The sequence below is a fragment of the Trichoplusia ni genome, chromosome 15 (assembly GCF_003590095.1).
Source record: "Trichoplusia ni isolate ovarian cell line Hi5 chromosome 15, tn1, whole genome shotgun sequence".
NCBI lineage: Eukaryota > Metazoa > Arthropoda > Insecta > Lepidoptera > Noctuidae > Trichoplusia > Trichoplusia ni.
This window is the reverse complement of record NC_039492.1, coordinates 4,953,485-4,974,712: the sequence shown is the minus strand read 5'-3', so window position 1 is coordinate 4,974,712 and position 21,228 is coordinate 4,953,485. Positions and strand designations below refer to the sequence as shown.

Here is a 21,228-nt window from a genome sequence, read left to right as displayed (position 1 = left end):
GAAATGGAAACAAGAGAGTCAATGTTTGATGAACATTTATTCATACAAAATCACATTATTGCTTACTTTCACTACGATTATTAACGTTTACAATGTTTTTAATTTTCTTAAATGAGAATTCAACTTGTTACGACAGGACTGATAGGCCAAGGACAATATGATTCAAGGTACAAGATTAATAAAATTACTCTTAAAAATAACTAAATAACATTTTTAAAGACGCTTAGTTCCAATGATCTTATCTGCCAGTGCGTACAGCTCTTCCACCGTCTGAAAGAAAGTAAAAAATTATATTCGAATATGGAACTAAAAAGTTATTAAAAAAAAGAATGTCATGTTTTTTTTTTTCATTTGAAGAGTTTGTATGTCTGGCTTTGTAGTTTGTGCTGTGACTCAGGGTAAGTATTACTACAATAATAAGACGTAATCGTGTTCGTTCTTTAAAGCTAGTAGACTTAATTGATTCAAACACGTGTAACGCTAGGTTGGGGTCGTTACTTTTGTAAGTGACATATTGGTTTTAAATACTCTTTCTAATTGAGTCATTGAAATGAAATGAAATCATTTATTCTGTAAGTAGGATATATCATCACTTTTACATGTCTTCTTATTTTTTTGAGAACGCTGGAGTCGACATTTCCTATCTGACTACCCTGAGAAGAAATGTCGAAACAAACTCAAGGGGTCACAGTCTATTTTGAAGTCCAGACAATTTCAATGCGAATAAATATGTATAAACCAATTGCGTAATGATTCGTAAGAAATGAGACGTACATACTCGTATGTAGTTTTTTTGAATTAGTCGCACTATTAACATACATAATATATTATAATTATTGTCTTGAATTAAAATGTGCTACTATTGATGCGAAAGAGGTTCACAGCAGATACAGAAAAGGACCATGAATTGAGTCTTAGATACTATACAAATTCAGGCAACAAATTATAAATACTATACCAATTCATTAATACACACAATACAACCAAGAAAATAAAGTAAATATTTAAGATAGTCGACTCAATAATAGAGTTATCTCTACAAACAGCACGAGCAACAAACTAGCACAAATTGCAGAAAGGATAAGTTATAATACGGACACTGATACCACTATCAGTGGCTCCTTCGTAAGTAATTGAAACTCGTGTCTAAAATATCTACGTTATCTGCAAACTGAATGCATGTCAATTGCCGGCTAGCGAGCTGTACGTGTGACGTCACACCCTGCCCCACACATGACACTTCTTTGTTTACTAAATAAGCAAAGGGTGTGATTTGGTGGTGAGTTTGTGAATTAGGTCGTCAGCCTATTTAACACGATAACTAAACGCGTTCTGGCCACATTATATTAGGATTTCGACAAAAAAAAGGAATGCAAGGAGCAAGGAGCAAAAGCAAGTCAAGGACACACGTGGAATAAAGATATGCTGGACTCTCACCTACCAAAAAACTCCTCAAATTCCGTTCCTGCCTTTGCTAGACCATGAGATTGCTTGCTTTGGGCGGTTCCAAAGAGGTTCAGGTACAATAATAGCCTTCGTAGTCGAACTAACAAAAACATCTGTTGCTAACCTGTTTAATCAATACCGCGTGACAAGTCGTAAACAAAACACGTACCTTTGACCGATTGAACAATTAATTGAATATGACAGGATGTGAGTTTATAGTAGTCGTACATAAACAATACAACGACAGCTCGTAAACAACTCGCCGCCGGCCGGCGATATCGACCCGAGGACACTTATAGCAAGCGCGGAGCATTGTGGTGACGATCGTCGGCGATAAGCAACGAGAGAAAAGTCCAGTGTAACAGTACTCATAAGCCTGATAAAGACTTTTTCTTTAAATATCCGTAATCCGTATTAGCACAAGCAAAAGCTGAAGTTGCTTTTGTGATTCCAATTTATATAACTCTTTTAAGAACGGTTTTCTGACGTATGTTTATCAAGATCGCCCGACTAGTTCCGGGCGCACCTGGAGTCGTAACGAGACTCATAACTGCTTCACTGCGTCAGCTCAACAAACTGGTCGATCAATCCCGATATAAATGAGTAAACTGTTATGAAACACTTCGAAAGTTCCAAACAAGCATTCAAAGATCCTCAGACCGTAAAAAAGAACTGTCTAGAATTTGACTACTATGAAATTCAATAATCTTTGGAAAACAGACATAGGCCATAAGTTACCAAACTACGGATTATTGTAATTCTGAAGTTTTATGTGATATTAACGTGATGTATATGAACGTGTAAGCCTTCTGAAAGCTCTTAATAATTTCAACGTCCATAAACATAGCCTTTGTGATTGTAATCTTCACATCTTAGACATGACATTGACAATAAAATACAGCTATTCGACTAGGCAACCGCTACAAAATAAATCAGTCGATCAATAAACAATAAATAAAAAATCCAGTGGGTAAATTCTGTGGGCATTAAATTAAATTATGGTATGTAAAAGGCTTAGCCTAGAGCCTAAACCTAGAATTTATGATTCGGTTTTTATTGGTTTTCCAGTGAAATCATAACGTAGATATTATGAGTAACAAACATTTGGATAGCACGAGTGAAGTAGCGAGGTTGGGTCATTACTTATCTATCGTGTTCTAACGTGATTCATGTCCAGTTATAAACTAGTTTGAGCCGCATATGTAAAGGTCCGCTCAGACGGCTCACTGAACAGCGCAAGTATCTAATTGACATGACAGCTGATTTATAGCCAAGACGTGTCGATCGCGTGCTTACCTACGCACTTAAACGAATGGGTTACTTGGTTATAATGTAAATTTCCAAAAAATACTTGGGAAGAACCTAATTCTGATTTATAGGGCATTAAGCAAATGCATGCAACTGATTGAAGGTTCAAATTTATGTAAATGGGTTTTACGTTTAATGATAGTATTTACATCAGCTCCCAGAACGTTAATGCGGAAAGTTTTGAAGTTCAATGCACCGGAACACGCGATTTTGTATTAAAACTTCACCAGTATTTGCACAATTCATTCTAACTCGTCAAAGAAAATGTAAAAATGAGAAATTTTAAAAGCTTTTACTAGCTTTTTATGCTTCGAAAAATTTATGATATTTTTGCAATGGCAAATTAAGAACCAAATATTCAGAGAGCAAAGAAAGGGCGGGTCGTAATTCTTATTCTCAGAATATTAAAGTAAGGGTAGGGTACTGAAAATAAGCTAAAAGATAGAACATTATTTTTGTAAAATACAAGAGCGTTCAGCTAGTCGAATGTATGTAAAACTTTGCGTGTGGAAAATGGATCGAGAATCCAATAAATATTGAAGTAATTTCTATGATAGACCGAATAAATATCAATATGTAGAAAGAAGCCTGCTAGAAACAGGGTCAACCCAACCTTGCTGACAATTCGACATATTGGATTTATTTTCAGGCCGAAGCAAATTTTCATATTTTGCAGACAGTACGAATGTAATCAGATACAACTTAGAATACCAAAAATAATGTATGTTTAGCACGCATTTAAAACATGTACAGCAAAATAAGTAACCAGGCACACCTTGGCCCAAAGTGTACGACCTGAAAAGTCAAGGAAGAATTAAATCGTTATTTAATACACCCAAATCGTGTGCACTCCTCTTTTTAAATACAATTAAGTAGCGTAAATGTCCTAATAATTGTTTATAATGTAATTTATATACCAATAGACCAGATAATATGTCTTACGGTTCTAGTATATTCGTTTTAGATAAACGTATTAATACTGATAAAATAAATTAATGTCAGATTGTTCATCTGGCTCATCAATACCGAGTAAAGTGCGTTCATGATAACATTCGGATTCGTAATCATATTTCATCTGAAAAAGTGCTCGTCATGCTTTGATCTTTGAAGGTTAGTGAAAGTTAAATGATTTTCCTTAAGATTGATTAGCTATATGCCGTGTATGGGCAGTTACACGCGCTAGTTGAGTCCATAGATCGTATCGGGGGCAAGCGGTGTCGGGGTCAATCTAATGTGGAACCAATCCGCTCCAAAGCGGTTAGCCACGAGCGCTATCACCACTGCACCAGACTATATAAACAAATCAATTACTTATGTAAATTCGTTCGATAGTGACCCGTTGACACGCTGAAGTCCACTCAACCAGTTCGTTTCTATATAATTAAACCACACATTGTTGTGACAAACGTTCATTACCGTTAGGTTCTTAAGTATTTTCACTTCGTTGGTTTCATACTTTAATTGTGCAAACTGTTCTTCTGTGAAGCGGACGCCCCTCTCGATGTCTAATTGCTTATTATGTTCTAATTGTTCTCGGCATTTTGAAAGTCTCTGTTCTGGTGTTAGACTCTCGCCTTCATCTTCAGCAGTGCTAAGCTCGCGGTCTTCGTCTATGGACTGTAACAAGGGATCATCATGTGGGCTATGTTGACATAAAGCGAAATGGATAATAGTTGGGTAATTTGTTTAAACTTTACCATATCAATCTTCTGCGCTGCCTTTAACTTCCTGAAGTAGGCGTCGGCGCGCTTTTTGGAGGCGCGTGCCACCTCGCGGTTGACCATCCGCCAGAATACGAACACTGGGTGATGGTACAACTCTGGAGGGCATTCCTTCAACGGCGTTTTTCCCACTAGGATCAGTCGTTTGAGCCTCTCCATCTCATCCATCTGTAAATTAATCATGGTGCAGTGTTAAACGATGCGTGCTTACGCGTAAGTAAGCTTAAAGTTATAAAAGTTAGAATGACGGGGAAGTGGTTTCGAAGGGGAATTTCTTAATGGCCGCAGGTATCAGTTTAATATGGAATCGTAAAGTTCGTAAACAAAGCAATGCTCGATTGATGGGTAATTAGTTTCACTTTGACTGGCGTTTAATAAACGAAGCAGGCACGAAACCTTACCGTCAGCTCATAATTATGCTTGATTAGTTGGTAATTATACTGCTTGGAAAAGCGGTTAGTTTTGTCTACCAGCGGGTTAGTGTATTTCAAAATTAGCAGCTAATGGCTGTGGAATTGTTTTAAATCAAAAACCTAAACTAGCTTTAATTACAGTGAAAGTTTCAGCGCTTTGACGTTGAAATATGCACAAAACTGGTTGGTATTTGCATGTATTTTTTTCAATTTTGTTATTTTTTACAAAATAGTATTCAGGTAACACTTTCACTGATCTTGGTGAGAATAATTTTTGGGGCATGAAAGCTTATATATGGTAATTAATTATAAAGGAAGCATGTCATGCTTGTGTGTATGTATTGAAGTGGAGAAGCACAATCATTTCATGTACTCCTTAGATCTATGGACGTTTTTTTGAATCGACGAGCAGCATCCTGTTAAAGATGGAAATAACTTGAGCGGTCTATCCTCTAGCTATGCATCCAAGGTTGAAGACCAGCTAGTATGGTACTCACAACACGCGTAGTGATCCGCTTGTTGAGGTTCTCCTCATTGACGGCGCGGATCCTCTCCTCGAGCTCGGTCATGTAGTTCTTGTCCGTGAGCCGCACCAAGTTGTTGCCCATGTGCTTCTCCAGCCGCGCACGGACATGCGGATGCGAGAAGCTGGGGACAAGAGATTATAATCATTTAAAATATCCCTCGATGCAAGAAAAGCTAAATCTAAAGTAAAATCAGCCAAATGGAAGTCGGACTCGTCCAATAAGGGTTTAATGCCACTCAAATATATTGAACCCAATGCTTTTTTTTAAGGTTCTTTAATTCAAATTCAAATACTTTATTTGCAGAATATGGGTAAGTTAACCAGATGTTCTTAAGTGAAATTATAATTCGCCATAATCAGGCTCACGCCATGCAAATTTAAATGTAGATTAATTATTTTTTTCCTTCTACCTACTATATTATGTATGCACGCGTAAGCCTGCGATAAAACAAGAGAAGAGTAATCAATATTAGACCATCTGGAGACGACTGCTACAATTATGTCGGGAGTTAATATATGCTTTTTTTTAAGAAATTTATTCTTAACCTATATTTATTAGCCTATATCAATTTTTTTTTTTGGTGTTAAATAATACTAAACTCCATTGTCGAAATCAAATTGATTCAAATTACATACCTATTTGGTTTGAAAAAAAATATCACTTGTTAAAGATATTTAATATGTAATAGATACTTTAACTTTATTATGTGAATTTTCTGATTCGATGTCTTTAAGAAGAGCTTGTAAAGCATCAATAACAATCAAAAGCTTTAAACAACATAATGCAATAAATAGTTAAATAATATACAGAAGATTCAATTTATTGTGTAAATTGTTTATTAATGTACAATGATATAACAAGACGTAATTATTTTGGCGGGCTTCCAGTAATTTCATTATTTGCAGAACACTCTCATAACAAAATACAAAAACAATGAAATACAGACTAAATACTTCCTAGAATAGTCATAATTCTATGGGCTTTATCAAAATCAGGGGGTTTCTTACAGTAACACCATATTACTATCATACAAAATTAAAAAAAAAAAAACTCTCTACATATGAAAATAAATCTAAAAAACAAAAGAAGAGCAGCAAAAGAAAATCCAGAAAGACAATTAGCAACAAAAAATAAAGAAACAAAACAAATGACCGCGTAAACAAACTCAAAACAGTAGTAAACATTAACAAGAAGTTTGTATATCACTGGTATCATGAGTCTTTAAGCTGTACAGGCTGTATAACACTTACCAGAGCCGCGAGGACTCGTTCGCTCCTTTTTCAAAACTCGTCTTGTCTACCACTAGCCACAAAGAGGGTACGCACTGAACCCGAGCAGACGTCTCGTCGCTGCCGTAAACTTTTAGTAGTTTTGACGCTACATGCTCAGTGTCATAGTTGAGACCTTTATCGTGGTATACTGTGGAGCTGGCACGGTATGGCACGGCCCCCACCGACACCACATGTTGGTACAAATTTTGTATAGAGAAGTGTTCACACTTAGAATAGAAGAATGAGGTAGGTTTTGTAAGTAAGGCTTTTACTTATTTTTTAAGTGGTGTTCAATGGTACAATGATGAATGGTGGTTGAGTGACTATAGTTGAATTGAATAGATAACAAGGATTATGCCTGTGAAATCGTTTATAGTACTATTGACCTGCATGGTTCTCACACCAACCCATAAAACGGCTGTTTTTTACAAGAAAGCTTTTTTCGCAAAATATACTTTGACAAAAAAAAAACGATAATAGACTTCTAATTAAAGAATCATTATAAAATCAAGAACACTGGCCTCGTCTTACTCCTGAGTTCTGAAATACAACTTTGAGAGGAGTTCTAAACATCATTCTTCTGCTGCCGTTTTCCAACTCTACTACAATTTAAAACTGACTTTTCATGATGACTAACTGATGCGAAACCTGAATTATCTCATGACAGCAAAAAAATGTAAAAGCTCCCTTACATGACGTGACTATTGAAAGTCAACGCCATACATGGCACGGGCGTGCCACCTCTGAGTTATTATCTATTCAATGCATAAAGCTGCATATTTACAGCTCAGCAAAACAGTGACATGTACAATGTTAACACATTTCTCTGATATTCTGACGGCAGTCTGTTACGAAACGTGTCATTTGCAATAAATTATATTATTCAGCAAGTTTATGCGGTAAAGGGGCGTATCACGTGAGCGAAACGAATAATTAAAAGTTATAATTGGCCATAGACTTATGAATCTTTAGACGGGTAAATATCCTTTATTATTTCAGGGTTTTATAGTCGAATACTGTAGAAAAACTCAGATTATCTCACAATATCGACTAGTTGTTTGAGTTCCAAAAAAAAAAAAAAAATGACACGGATTTGAAAACGCCTTAAAGTTGACTTGTGCTTCGGTAATCGAGAATGTGTACATTTACTGTATGTCTTGTTTATTCAATATTTGAAAATACTATAATCGTAACCCAAAATTATCAATTCTTTTTAGATGCCTACTTTGGTGGTGGGCCCCTGTTCATAGTGGGCCCCTAGGCACTGGTCTAAAGTGCCTTATGGATAATACGGCACTGGTTACTATCACCAAGAGCAGTTGTGTAAAGTAAAAGAGACACCGCTCTACTTTGTGAAATGCCCTGTCTCGCTTTATCCATCAATACGACAATGATCTATCAGAATAAAAGTTATGTATCTGAATGTTCGTAATAATTACGGGGAAGTTTTAACATTAAAATAGTTATAGTGGGGCGAAAACTGAACGTGAACTTTAGACCTCCTCGATGCAATTGCTAACTGGGTTTAACCGTAACAATAAAATGATACTCTGTTAGATGATAAGAAGAATATAACGGGTAAGAGGAAATAATATCAGTAATTACAGATTTTATTAAATAGTTCTCACTGACGAAGGATTGTGTATAAGAATTATTGTTCGTTTCTAGAATAAGTGACGATCAGATTGAAATCAAATAAGCAATGAAAAAAATTATATTGAAAATGAATTACCTTAATCCTTTGTGATAACCACTAACATAATACCACAAGTCACAGTTTTGACGTTATCACTACTGCAACGACCCGCCCCGTTGTGTTAGTAAATAGATGAATACTCTTTCATAACTTTTTTGTGTACTATCATGTGAGTTGTGGTTGCTAGGCAACGTGGACAGCAGGGGTCGAGTTTCCGGGTACATTTGGTGAATGGTGACACGTAGGCACGGTGCCGAGGTGAAGAACATTATAAAAGCATTAAGCCATGTTCAAAACAAACGTATTGTCAGCCCTCTATTGCGAGCGCTAGTGTGAACATGGAAGGAAATGGTATTTTTCGGCAGCGAATACACGTAGAGTATTAAGCGGCGTGTTGTCGGTTGGGTGTTAATGAAAAAGTGGGTATGAACGCATATATGGTAAAATTATGAGTGGAGGCATTTTCGGGCTAAATTGAGGACATATATTTTCTTGGTGGGAATCGAATCTACGATCTCCAGTACAGCAGTCACGGTCATTAAGAACGAGACCAACCGACACTTTTTAGGGTTTAGAGTTTAAAGGGTAAAACCGGTACGCTAAGACTGAGGCACCGCTGCCTGATCATCCATTCAGTCTAACAAAACGTGTTAAAACAACGATCGAAGGAGGATGAATTGCAATCCATCAAAATTTGAGAAAAGTTAAAGATAAAGTATTAATGCTCCAATTGAATAAGGTTAAATCTTCAATCAATGCAGCTTATCGACATTCACTGGACACAGAAACTTATGGACTGGCCGAATGTCCTAAATACCAATAAATTTGAAATATAGAAAAGTATCTGCCTATATGATTATTTCTGCGGTCTAACAAACTATGTTTGATACTGATTATATCTTTAAGAGATAGCCCCACTTACATTTTCATCAGTAATTTTCTCATATCTAGAATCTATTGGTTACAAGGCTAATTTGAAATTCATATTGGTATCGAAGGCTTCGGGTAAATTACAATGTTATATAAGGCGACAGGTAAAGTCAGATATCTTTAGTATGTTGCTACCTTACTATACGACCTAGCTATGTTATGTTAGCAACGTATATTCTGAATTATTATTTAGGGAAAAAAAGAAGACGTAGACTCTAGAGATGGAAAGTAAATAAAAAACCAAATATTTTTATTTAAACAACTTGAACATTAATGAGTTCAATCCTAGCGTTGCGTGGGTTTAACCAAGATTAAGTCACATGCACAAAGACACAAAGTGTCAGGAAAGGCATTGATGGATGGCACAAACGCTTGTCCTAGACGAGGATCAAACTCTTAAATCAAAGTGTAAAAGCACCTGAATATAAATAACAAGAGCTTACTGAGACGGAAAGTTAGAAAATTTTATCATAGGCCATGTTGCCAAAGAATATGTTTAGGGTTTTACTGCTGCCTTATTTTTTTTTATTTTCTCACTTGGTGACAAGATTTATTATAGTTTGACTTGCGGTATTTATTTTGTTAGTTAAAATATCACGACGGTGGTTGGCACTAACAAATAAATTAACGCCAAAAAAACGTAGCTTTATAGGTCTGTATAACGAACACTAGATTGCGTGATTCCATTTTTAGAAGCGATTAGGTAATCAGTTAGTTGTTTTAGGTCATATTTAATTAGTAGCCATATTTGGCACTGCTTATCGCTAGTCACAAAGGATATTTACTATCTTGGTACAAACAATCTATTATGGTCATTTAACTGGTGATTGCGAAAATAATAATAAAATTACACGCATTAATTCTGATAGTTATTCGTACGAAAATGTTTTCTTGGATTGATTAACTGCATATTTTATTGTAGACCGTATTTAGAACTCGAGAATATGACATCGCAATTAATTAAGTATAGTCGACATCGTGAAAAGAGTAAAGGAACGTGATGACGGTAAATGAAATGTACATATGTCATACAATATCTAACCCTAGCCGCGGCAAACCATGACCAGAATTGAGTCTTCTGACGTCTTCTGTCTTGAAGAATTCCGGTATTACCAGTTAAAAGCGAGAGACCGGGATCGCTAGAAGAAATAGGGGAAGTCTTTATCCAGCAGTGAGACAGTACGGACTATAAACAGTCAAAGATTGATGGTTTTCTAGACTGAAAGCTAGAGAAGTAAAAATAGAAAAGTGAGATTTTCTTGAAGTAGATTTTCCTGTAGAGTTCCGAAAACAGGAACGACATATCATCACTTGAAAATGTGTTACCGCAAACGAAGTATTCCCGGCATTCGAGATGATTGTGTAGAATTTGTTTATGTAATAGCACCCACAACTCAGGAAGTACCTACTACATATTTATATATTATAGTACGTTTTTCTTGGAGCGTTGTTATTTTAAAGTAAAATGGTGTATTAAAAATATATATTGTACGCAATCTCGACGTCATAATTTTTGTGTGGTTTGGTATCAGTTAATTTTTTTATTTGCATTGCAAAGGTGCCTACTGAATGATAACAACAAAATATAATTATTGTAGTGCCTTGCTGTCTGATACATTGAACTCCTATGAACTTACTGATTTTGGTTGGTCACGAGTTACTTTAATGTTTTTGGAAGCGATTAAAAGTTTCAGATTAAGTATTACAATATTGTAATATGCATGGCGAACTTTGTGCTACTTGTTTGCGATAAATATTTTATCTCAGTACCTGTAATGTAACCAGAAAATACAGGTAGAAAGAATTTAGTAGGGGCCACTCCCAGTATCCTATGACGTAACATGTCATGTTTACTGGGCCAAAATTACCAATGTCGATACATTTAGTCGTCACTACATTAAAGGCTCGTTTAGACTATGCGAGGAATATCGTACGAGTGGCTATACATTGAGGAACCTTTTTTATCAGTTTGAAACGCTAGAAAACACCTTAGAATCTCCTTTAACTGCCTAGCCAGAGCCACGGGATCACTCGCACATGCTTTTCGCGACTCTGGTTGTAGCTCAAGGGACGCCACTGAAAATAAGATTTTTGCGTTGTGCCTTCCACATGACAGATCAATCTTACCTGCAAGTGTTACTAAAACCGATAAAGCGTCATCAGTGAAGTAACGAAACCAGAAACATATTTCGCTCCTCGTCAGCTTTTAGACATCGATTCAAGCTTCGCTTCCGAGGAGTAAGGCGAAATACTCAGACAAGCGTGTGAATGAGTTGCTTTAAAAATGTTAGTGATTAATACGAGTGAATCATGTATTGAATCATAAAAGCTTTTCTTTGAACACCTGCTTGGTTATAAGAATACTGAATATCCACTTGTATTGGGTACGAAGATATATTAAACAATTACATATTACAGCCTATAGAGTAAACATTTTAAATAGCTCACGCAATTCACACCAATTTATTATTGTAGTTTTCTAACTGCACCTTGAATAGATAACATAGCAAAAAAATTAGACAATTAAGTATTTATACACTTTTACAATTTACCAAACTTTTCTACGGAACAGGGCCCCAATTCTGCTATTTACAACGGCCAATGAATGAATGAAATTTGGCTTATAATGTCAATTTTCGTATTATGTTCTTTTATGCATTTTTCTACACAATAATTATAAATTGAGTACGGGACGGTACACCAAAGGTCAATACAATTAACTTCTAATTCTTTAGAGAATAGGAATAATTTCAAATTTAATCCAATTGCCATTCATTCATGGGCCATAGTAAAATAATAGAATCGGGGCTCAGTTAACATGGATTCTACTATTAATAACGTTACCAAATTTACGTCCGACACGCATCATAAAAGATCGCAACAATATAATTTTAGACCGATTTAACTAATGACTAACAGTTCCTATTAAGAAAACGATACTATAATCTTTTACGGATAACAAAAGAGGCTATTTATAAAATACTTTAAGATACGTAACCTATTTCCTCATTATGATTTGCTTTATATATTATCGCTTTAGAACGCTTATTACTAAGCGATTCAGTCACCCCGCCCACTTAAATTTTTTAACTATTACATGATAAGCACTTAGCATTATAATCTTTATATATAATTCAACGTGCGTGTGTACGAGTATATCAATGATCTCCTAAATAGCTGGACCAATTGGAAAGTTTTTTTTCAGTTTGGATAGCGCCTTGGAGCCCAATTCCGCTGTTTACAATTATTGCCGATGAACGAAAGGAAATTGGATTAAATTTGTCAATATTCATATTCTCCTATGTTTTGACAGTGAGTTGGTGTCCCGTACTGAATTCCCAATTATAGTGTTGGCAAAATGCTTAGGAGAATACGTGTATGTCTAATTTAATTCAATTTCCATTCCTTTAAATTTGAGCCCTGCATGGTTAAATTTACAAAACGCTCAATTGTATGAAATTGACAGATCATGTCCCGGGCCTTACCGAAACGGAATGTCAGCCTCATATATTTAAGCGTTTTCTATTAGCGCTAGCATCTGTAGAAATATAAGTTGACTTCAGGGTCTGAGGTCACTGCCTTTTACTTCACAAGTTTTTGTGGAGACGCTGCTTCAATACGAATATTTCTTTTCGATAGTTTTCGTGCTAAGGGCGCTCAAGTCAAACATCGCGTCGTTCAACTGTTTTACGTTTATATACCGAAAGTTTGTCGCCAAGTAACAGCAATAACGATGCCCTGTATTCCAGTTTTCTAGTAAACTAATAAATGAATACTGAAATAGTATGATTATGAGTCGTGGAAAGCTTGCAATAAAAGTTTATTCTAACTGTTTATTGTACCCTGAATATGGCTGGGTGTGTCTTGATTCTTGTTTCTTTTTGATGGAATTTTGAATTTTACATTTCATTAATAACCTATCTGTGTATATCACATTGTTGTCGTTTTAACTTTACATAGACGCGTAGTAATGTGTACGTTTCACAAATATTCCATTTTTTCAAATGCAATTGCAGTAAAACTTAAAAAAGTATCAAATCTTTCTACAGCAAGTCAAATGTCTATATTCGTAAAAAGGCTTTCTCTATATTTTATTATTGACTCTTAAATCAATACCGGGTTAATCCTGTCATCCAATCAACCATTACGCCGTTAACGAATTCGGTTTGTAATTACAAACCACGGATGAGATTCTTTAATCCACTGTTTTGTTCAACAAAAGCAGTGCAACAGAAAATCTCTCATTTTGCCGGGAAGCTCGGATATTTTTACAACCACTAAACGTCACTGACATACGATTGTAGAATTTATTTACTTCAGTCGACTTTTCATGAGGTTTTGAATTTATGTTTTATGCACACAATGGATGATGTTTTTCATTGAGTTTGGGCGCGATTCCAAAGTGTCGTTAATAACATTATTTATATTTTCATATACAGTTATGAAAATATTTTTTTTATAGCTAAGTTAAATTAAATAAAGTTTAGTTAGGAAGAGATTGTCATCTGTGATTATAGTATAAAATAAAGCATAAGTAAGGGCACAACATTTTTTTTACCTGTACGGGAAACGAACGCGTACAATGTCTGTCAGTACATTACCTACTGGGCACAGTGAAGGTACGACAAGCGAGCTCCAGCTGATACCCGGATAGATTTACTTATGACAAGGCACTTTGGGTCGCATTATCTGAATTAGCAGACGTTGAATACACTGTAAACGAAAGTAGGTATTTTTGTAAAGTTTTCCTTTTATATCTTTCTGGAATACTTAAAGTTTTGGCATCACTCCATACAAACTCTTACCGAGAAGATGTAATCTATTGAATATTAAATATAGATGGAAGGCGTCAATCAAGTGCATCGTAAAACCGGCAAGAGTTACGACCGTTTTAATGTCAAGGGGATGGACTGCGGATTCGATTCTGCGGAACTTTATCAAGGCGTTACCCCTTTTTGGTTTTATTGGGGTTATAACATTGTGACAACTGTTGACAAGGCAAAAGTTGGCCTATTTACCTTTTGATGTATGCGGATAGCGTTCACACTACTATTTGAAATAATATTTAGTATTATTTTAAGGAGCAGTTTCTAGGGAAGATTCATTCCAATCGGTTTAAAACATACTGAACAAGTGTACTTTTTTCCCTCTTTTTTTTAATCGACTCTCGCATTAAGTAATAGAGTCCTTGTGTCGTGGGGGTTTCACAAGCATTCAAGTCACATGCCAAAGACACCAAGTTTAAAGTGGGCTTGAGAGAGGCTTTGACTACTTCACTGGACTAAAGGAGGCTTCGATAATCATGATGATTTATTTAAATAGTAAGTCTTATCTCATTACGAAGCTGTGATAGCCTAGAGGTGAGACCGCACAACTGCTAAGTCAAAGTTCGATCCCAAGCCAACCTGAGTTTTAAAATGATGTCTGCGTTTTAGAAATAAATATAACAGTTTAGGTTTTTCGGAAAGCACTTAAAAATTTATGTGGGTTGTGCGGTTAATCTTTCTCCGCCAGATAACTGTCCCAGCTGGTGTTTGAAGACATTAGAACATTATTGTAAAACATGTTTATATTGATGTTTAGTGGATGATGAACGCGCAGCTTTTAATGCTTAACTACTTAGTCAAGTGGAATGGAGGCGCTACTTATGCAGCGACAGCTCAGGTGGTGTGGACACGTCCTTCGTATGGACGACCACCGTCTACCCAAAGCGATCTTCTATTCCGAGATGGCTGAAGGTAAACGGAAGCTTGGAGGACAATATCTGCGCTACAAGGACATGTTCAAAAGACATCTGAAGGCTTGCGCTATTGATCCTAAAGACTGGGAGAGGCTTGCATTAAATAGGTCCTCTTGGCGCAAAACTGTTTTTGAAAACGTCAAGTCGTTCGATGTAAAACGACTCCAGAAGCTAGACGAAAAGTGCCAAGCCCAAAAAGAGAGGCCTAAGCCGCCGTACACCTATACACTCAATTCTGCGGGTCAACTTTACTGCAGCGCTTGCGACCGAGTGTTTAGATCCAAACTCGGTCTAGCCAGTCACATCAGGGCTCACGCTAGGAGGTGAATTACCAATGGACTATATACTTAGTCAAGTGCAGGTGCAGGAAGTGATCATCAAAAGTGCAAAACGCAGCGTTACTATGGAACACAAACGATGACGTTATCAGACCCAAACAAGATGATTGTTAACTTTTTGTATTTATTTGATATAGCCGCCATTTATATCCGAATAGCCGTCGCGTTTTATGTTCGTGTAATTTGATAAAGCTGTACCTAGTTTGATAAATAAGCAATAAAATTCTTAGCAATTTTGAGGTCGTGGACCTTAGATTATGAGCAACACATTACTTGTAACGTGTTTTGTTGTATGTGTAATTAACGAGTAAAACTTTCAGAAACGAGATATCAATAAAAAGAAACCAAAAATGAATTAAGTACAATAATTGCTACCATGTGTTATCTTCGTTGGGCAGTTTTCAAATTAATTTAAATTCTTTGACACACAAATAATGTGTATTCTAATGTAAAAAAAAACTACTTTTTAATATTTCAGTAGTTCTTGATATAACCCTTTATTTCTTTATAAACTTTACATTATCGATAAAGATACATTGTAAAATGATTTTTTTTAGAAAGCACATTATTGTTGTAGTTTGTTTCTCGGTACAGAGGCGTACCTAAATATACTTAATGAGTAATCTGCGTCGACCCTTCACCTCTGACTAATTTCAACATGGTAATAGTAAAGTGTTAAGGTTTACCCTCTAAGGTCACATTGTACCAGTAGCAATTGAATTTCACAAGGGTTAATAGTAAGTTTTGTAGGCCGTTGCAATTATTAGGGATTTGAAACGAACAAATTAAGGTGATATCAATAAGTTCTTGAATTAACTATTGTTTGTAGAATCTAAAGATTTGTATGTTTTATAAAATTTGCTTAAAAAAGAAGGTAACTATATTTGAAATAAAGTGAGAGTTTACAGTATGTGGTGAAAGAAACCATGGGATTTCATAGTCTTAGGTGTACTGAAGCCTCCAAGTATTAGATAAAAAAAAACAATAAATGTAGAGTCATCGTTACTTATGTCTAACCTCGTCCATAATAGGGATGATGACTGGGTATAAAAAGAACAAATCTCATTAGTCCCTCAGTTAGATAATTGAAAAGTATGAGACACGTATTTTTTCCTTTTTCAAAAAAACTAGAATTGAAAAAGATTAACTGCTTTAAAGTATAGGAGAGGGGGCTTGTGACGTAACGGTACGGTAAAATTTATACTCAATCGTGACGTCACGCGTAAGTTTCATTCACTGTAATTTGGTCAATTTATGCTTGCGGGACAAATTAAAAAATACGTATCCATTATTATACAAAAAACTACAAGATGGAAAATGCAAAAAAGTTTGTCATCATCCCTATTTGCTAAGTTTAAAATTACTCATGATAAGTTGTGACTGCTAGTTTGGTTCGGTAAATGTAACATTTACAGATATCAGTATCATTTTTTAATGAGGAAAAAAAATATGATTAATTAGTATTATGTAATCGTTGATATCGTCATTGTCACTGAAGTTGTTTTTGTCATGTGACCATTATTCTGAGAAAGGGCAATATTACAGAATCTGTTTTTATTGCTTTTATTTGTAAACAAATAGCAAACACACCCATTTCTTAGAACATTCGATTCATTAATTGAACAAATCTTAAGGTGCGTTTCCGTGCACCGCGATTGGATGAAGCCTTCAACCACTCGTGGCTAGTAATAATAGTTGTATCGTATAACAGTGACTATGTTGACAGGAATAATTAAATAAGTGTGAATTTCAAGCCATCATTTGTGAATGTGTTAAAAATGCGCGCGGCCGACAGTAAATTCATCGATAAAATTTTCGATAGGCGGCCCACCGACTAATGATATTGAGAAAACTACATGCAAGCCTTACGGCATGATCTAACTTACAAAATCTCTCCTACCCCGTAGATGGGATCCTACGATCAATGAAAGTCGCGTCCGACTGTCATCGGTCGCAATTCATGGAAATGCACCTTTAAAAGCAAAACTAATCAGATTAATGATGCATGCTGTTAAATATCGATAATTACGTAAAACCAATACAAGTACAATACAATATGAGTTTCAAGTGATAGTAATTTGATGTAAACAGGGAAAACAATCATTATCTGTACTTTTGATAACCCATCACCGTCTAAACATTAGATACGTATTTGTATAATTACTTATTGCTTAAGCCGATGTATCAATTGTTAGGTTTCAATTGCAATACGCTTTCTAAATTATTGTTGATATCAAATTGCATAAAAGCAATACAATTAAGTGTGACATAACTTTTGTAGAAACAACAACCGAAAGCTAAAAGCATAACAAATAGATTAATTAATTGTTTTCAAGTAAACACAAGCCGATAACTAATCGTAGTGCAAAAAAGCAATACATTTTAACGTAAACATAATCACAACACTTAATTCTGAAAAGTAATTAGTAAAACGATAATTGTTCTCTTTAAATGATTGACGTATTTTCCAGCTTATCAAACATGACGTAGTTTTAACGGAGAAAAAAAACGGAGATTTAAAAAAAAAAACCGCAAAAAATCAGCGATAAGCGCCGATAAGTTTGTCCAAAGCCGCGTTGTTTACGTTAAATGTGCGAATATACGACGAGTGCAGATGACGCAAAGTGCTGGATATTCGCATTTATTTATTATCGGGGCACTTTGAACCATAACAAGCGCGTGTCTCTCCCGCCACACCGCCGCAGCCGCCACCATCCCGCGAGATAACACATTCAAATTTTAACAATGATTTATTATCCTTTTGTAAAGTAACTCAATATAAACAAACTTTGAATTAATTTGTTTTCATTAGCTGCGCGCGTAAATATTTTACGAACGGAATTTATTAATATCGCCGTTTGTAATACCCCTACCATAACAACTGAAATAGCATCGTGCGAGAATTCTATGTTACATATTTTAGAAACTGGTATAGACGAGCTGATTGTGTAAATTCAAACAAAAATATTTTCATCACATTGTGTGCATGTGCGTAAATTTTAAACTGTTATTTATACAAAATATTGCCTAAAAAACGACAAGCATTGTGCGGATAACTAATGAGGTTTCGTGAAAATCGAAGTCTCAGAAAACTTTTTTGAATTTAGAAGTGGTAATATCGTTGAAGGGAACCTGAGCGAGGATGTTCTTCTGGTAGGGACATCGAGAAAGACTGTGTAGTCGTCAGCATCGGCAGCAGAGCGCCTGCGGCCACGGCCAGCGAGCAGCTCTATCGTCGTCCAGAACGAGCCTTCAGAGGCACTCGACGGCGTTCGCTGCATCCTCCACTAGCTTTACTAGCTCCACTATCGTCACTGTTGCATGTTGCCCGACCCACGGCCTAAGGTGCAATGACTGCCGCCATCATAGTTCCGAGCACCCCTTCCCCTATAGATCCGACACCCGCCGGCTCCACACGCGAACATTAATCTCCCGCCTCGACACCTTTGCCCGCGTATACACTGATGTCTATAGGCACTCATACGAGGTTTAACACTTCTTTCAGAAAGTTAATAGCTAATTTATGTGTTCATTCAGAGTTTAATAACGTCGTTTGTTTATTTTAAAGCTTTATCGATTTTGTTTGTGTAGTATATTTCGTTAACCTTAGCATACTCAACAAAAATATCATTAATAAACTACGTGATGTGTGTTTATTATTTTAGGTGAACAAACATGTGTTTATCTAATGGGCACTTTGTTTAAATGCGGTACATTTGTAGGTCTAGCCTCATCCGAAGTTGACCCGGATAGCACCAACGTCGCCGGTCGCGACCGGGTCAGCTGATGCTATTGTGGCGGCCTTCGCAGACTCACGAAAATAATTACTTAGTTCAGGTCGCTACATTATTCAATACAAAAGAATTTTATTTTTCAAATAAGACTATGTTGTGCAATCCGATTATAATATACATGTAACTGTACGACAGCTAATATGTAGTCGTGTTAGCTTTTAAGCATGGCGTATTGCACGAATTGGTCTGATTTATGAGAGCAACTGAATACCGTTTGACGGGTGGCAGGTAATATCGTTATGCCGTATGCTATGGCACATTGTAAATAAAGATGTTACGATACTATAACTGTGGGAGGTCACGTGATCCCGCCGGCACGTGCCTTGTATCTTTATGTTTACACTAGTGCTGTAAAAACATTTGATTAGGTTGACGTCAGATAATTTGGAGGTCTAATGAACTAGTTGACATATCTAAACGACGAACTTTATCGAATCATGTTGGTAGGTTGTTTAATGAACACTGTCGCTATGTAGGTATTATTGATAGTCATCGTGTCATGGAACATTTGCGTCAGGTCTTTGGTCTACTTAGGACAAGGAAAGCACTAGATAAGAAAGCAGAAAAATCTGGTTATAATTAGTTTTGGATCAGTAAATTCTTTTTCTCATTTCGAAATTAAAATTCTCCGAAGCGCCTTAAATAGCTGACACGGTACTAGAAAAGCTAAAACAATTTAGATTTCATTAGGTAATGCATTCGAAACGAGGTTAGTAAGGAGATCGCGTGATACAACTAATATAAAAAGCAAAGTGAATCCGTTCCGATCGCTCCAAATCAAACACTAACAAATTGAATCCTTCACTCTTCACGTCTGCGAATGCTTTTGACTTTGATTAATGTGTATACTTTGGATAGTTTCAGTGTTTTACTTACGCATATTGAATGAGAAACTTTTGATATCATGTAAAACTTGATATGACTGATGATAAAAGTAAAGTCACGCGGTTAATAAGGATGGGTGTGATCATTTGAAATCGTGATTTCCCCATACCGAGGAAAGTGCATTTAGCCGTGTGACCCAACCAAGTTTACGCCGAATGATTTATTGAATTTCTTAAAGATCTCGTATGTATCCATTCCAAAAACAAAACACTCTTTCCCGGATGAATCCAGTTTCATTTATATCACGACCCCAACGTCTCTTGGGAATTTATCTGTGATGCCGCATACATGCATAGAAAAGGGCTTGGCAGGAATACTCACGCATATTGAATGATCACAGCTTGCCACCACCTCGGAAGATCTGGCAGTTGAAATCTTTTCATTTTTTTCCGTCCCATTTCAGTCTCAACCACTTCATCTTCGCCCTCCACCTGCAAATGTATTGACATCATTCTTTGGAATTGACTTTTCATTGGACTACTTCCGAGAACTTTCGCAAATAAAGTTGTGAGTAGTTTTTTGGAATCGATCTAATCAATCACTCTATTGTTTTCGGTGTTTCTCTTGGGGATATGCCCAGCTATAGAACGAATCTAAAGTTGAAAAAGTAGGTCAGTACTTAATACCGAGAATACTGCCATCGTTCATAGAATCTGGGAAAAGCTTGGTGCTTGGCATAAAGAGCTTAATTTGATGAATGTTTTATGTGCAATCTGTTACAAAACTTTGAAGGATAAATCTTTTACCAATCCATTATCTGTTACCCTCTTTAAACACAGTTCTGTGTAGGATGCAGAGTATGGAAATTGATTAATGCTGAAATCTTTGACAAAAATCTTATTTAGTAGTTCCAGTATTATTGGCTCATATCAGAACAATATACATACTTGAATTTTGACCCGTTTGTCCTTATCGTCCTGGTTTTCCAAATCAAGTATATTCTCATTATCATCCATGTTTACGATTTTCTAGATTCTTTATTCAAGACACAATTAACACTAGACAATTTAATGCGCGGCGTATAAAAATACTCTATAAATTTTACTTATATATGCATAATACAATAATTTAGCAAAAAATAATTTTGATTACCTACAAGAAATAAGGCCACGATAAAAATGACGGTTTTGAAAGGAGTTTACTTTTATTAAATGCATCA

At 35.9% G+C, this 21,228-nt stretch overlaps 1 protein-coding gene across 2 annotated transcripts; it reads right to left on the bottom strand.

Annotated features, from left to right (window-relative positions):
• Window positions 1-18: 18 nt before the first annotated feature.
• LOC113501007 lies at window positions 19-21,205 on the bottom strand. Of its 2 annotated transcripts, none has more exons than XM_026881973.1 (6): window positions 20,957-21,205; window positions 20,391-20,500; window positions 5,386-5,536; window positions 4,452-4,643; window positions 4,171-4,371; window positions 19-270 (listed from the first exon to the last, which is right to left on the bottom strand). In XM_026881973.1, exons 1-6 carry the CDS (start codon window positions 21,023-21,025, stop codon window positions 214-216), a joined length of 780 nt encoding a protein of 259 aa, XP_026737774.1. In that variant the 5' UTR covers window positions 21,026-21,205; the 3' UTR covers window positions 19-213. The 2 variants fall into 2 exon arrangements, with proteins under 2 accessions (XP_026737774.1, XP_026737776.1); XM_026881975.1 differs by having other exon boundaries at window positions 20,391-20,494; window positions 20,957-21,204.
• Window positions 21,206-21,228: the final 23 nt, after the last annotated feature.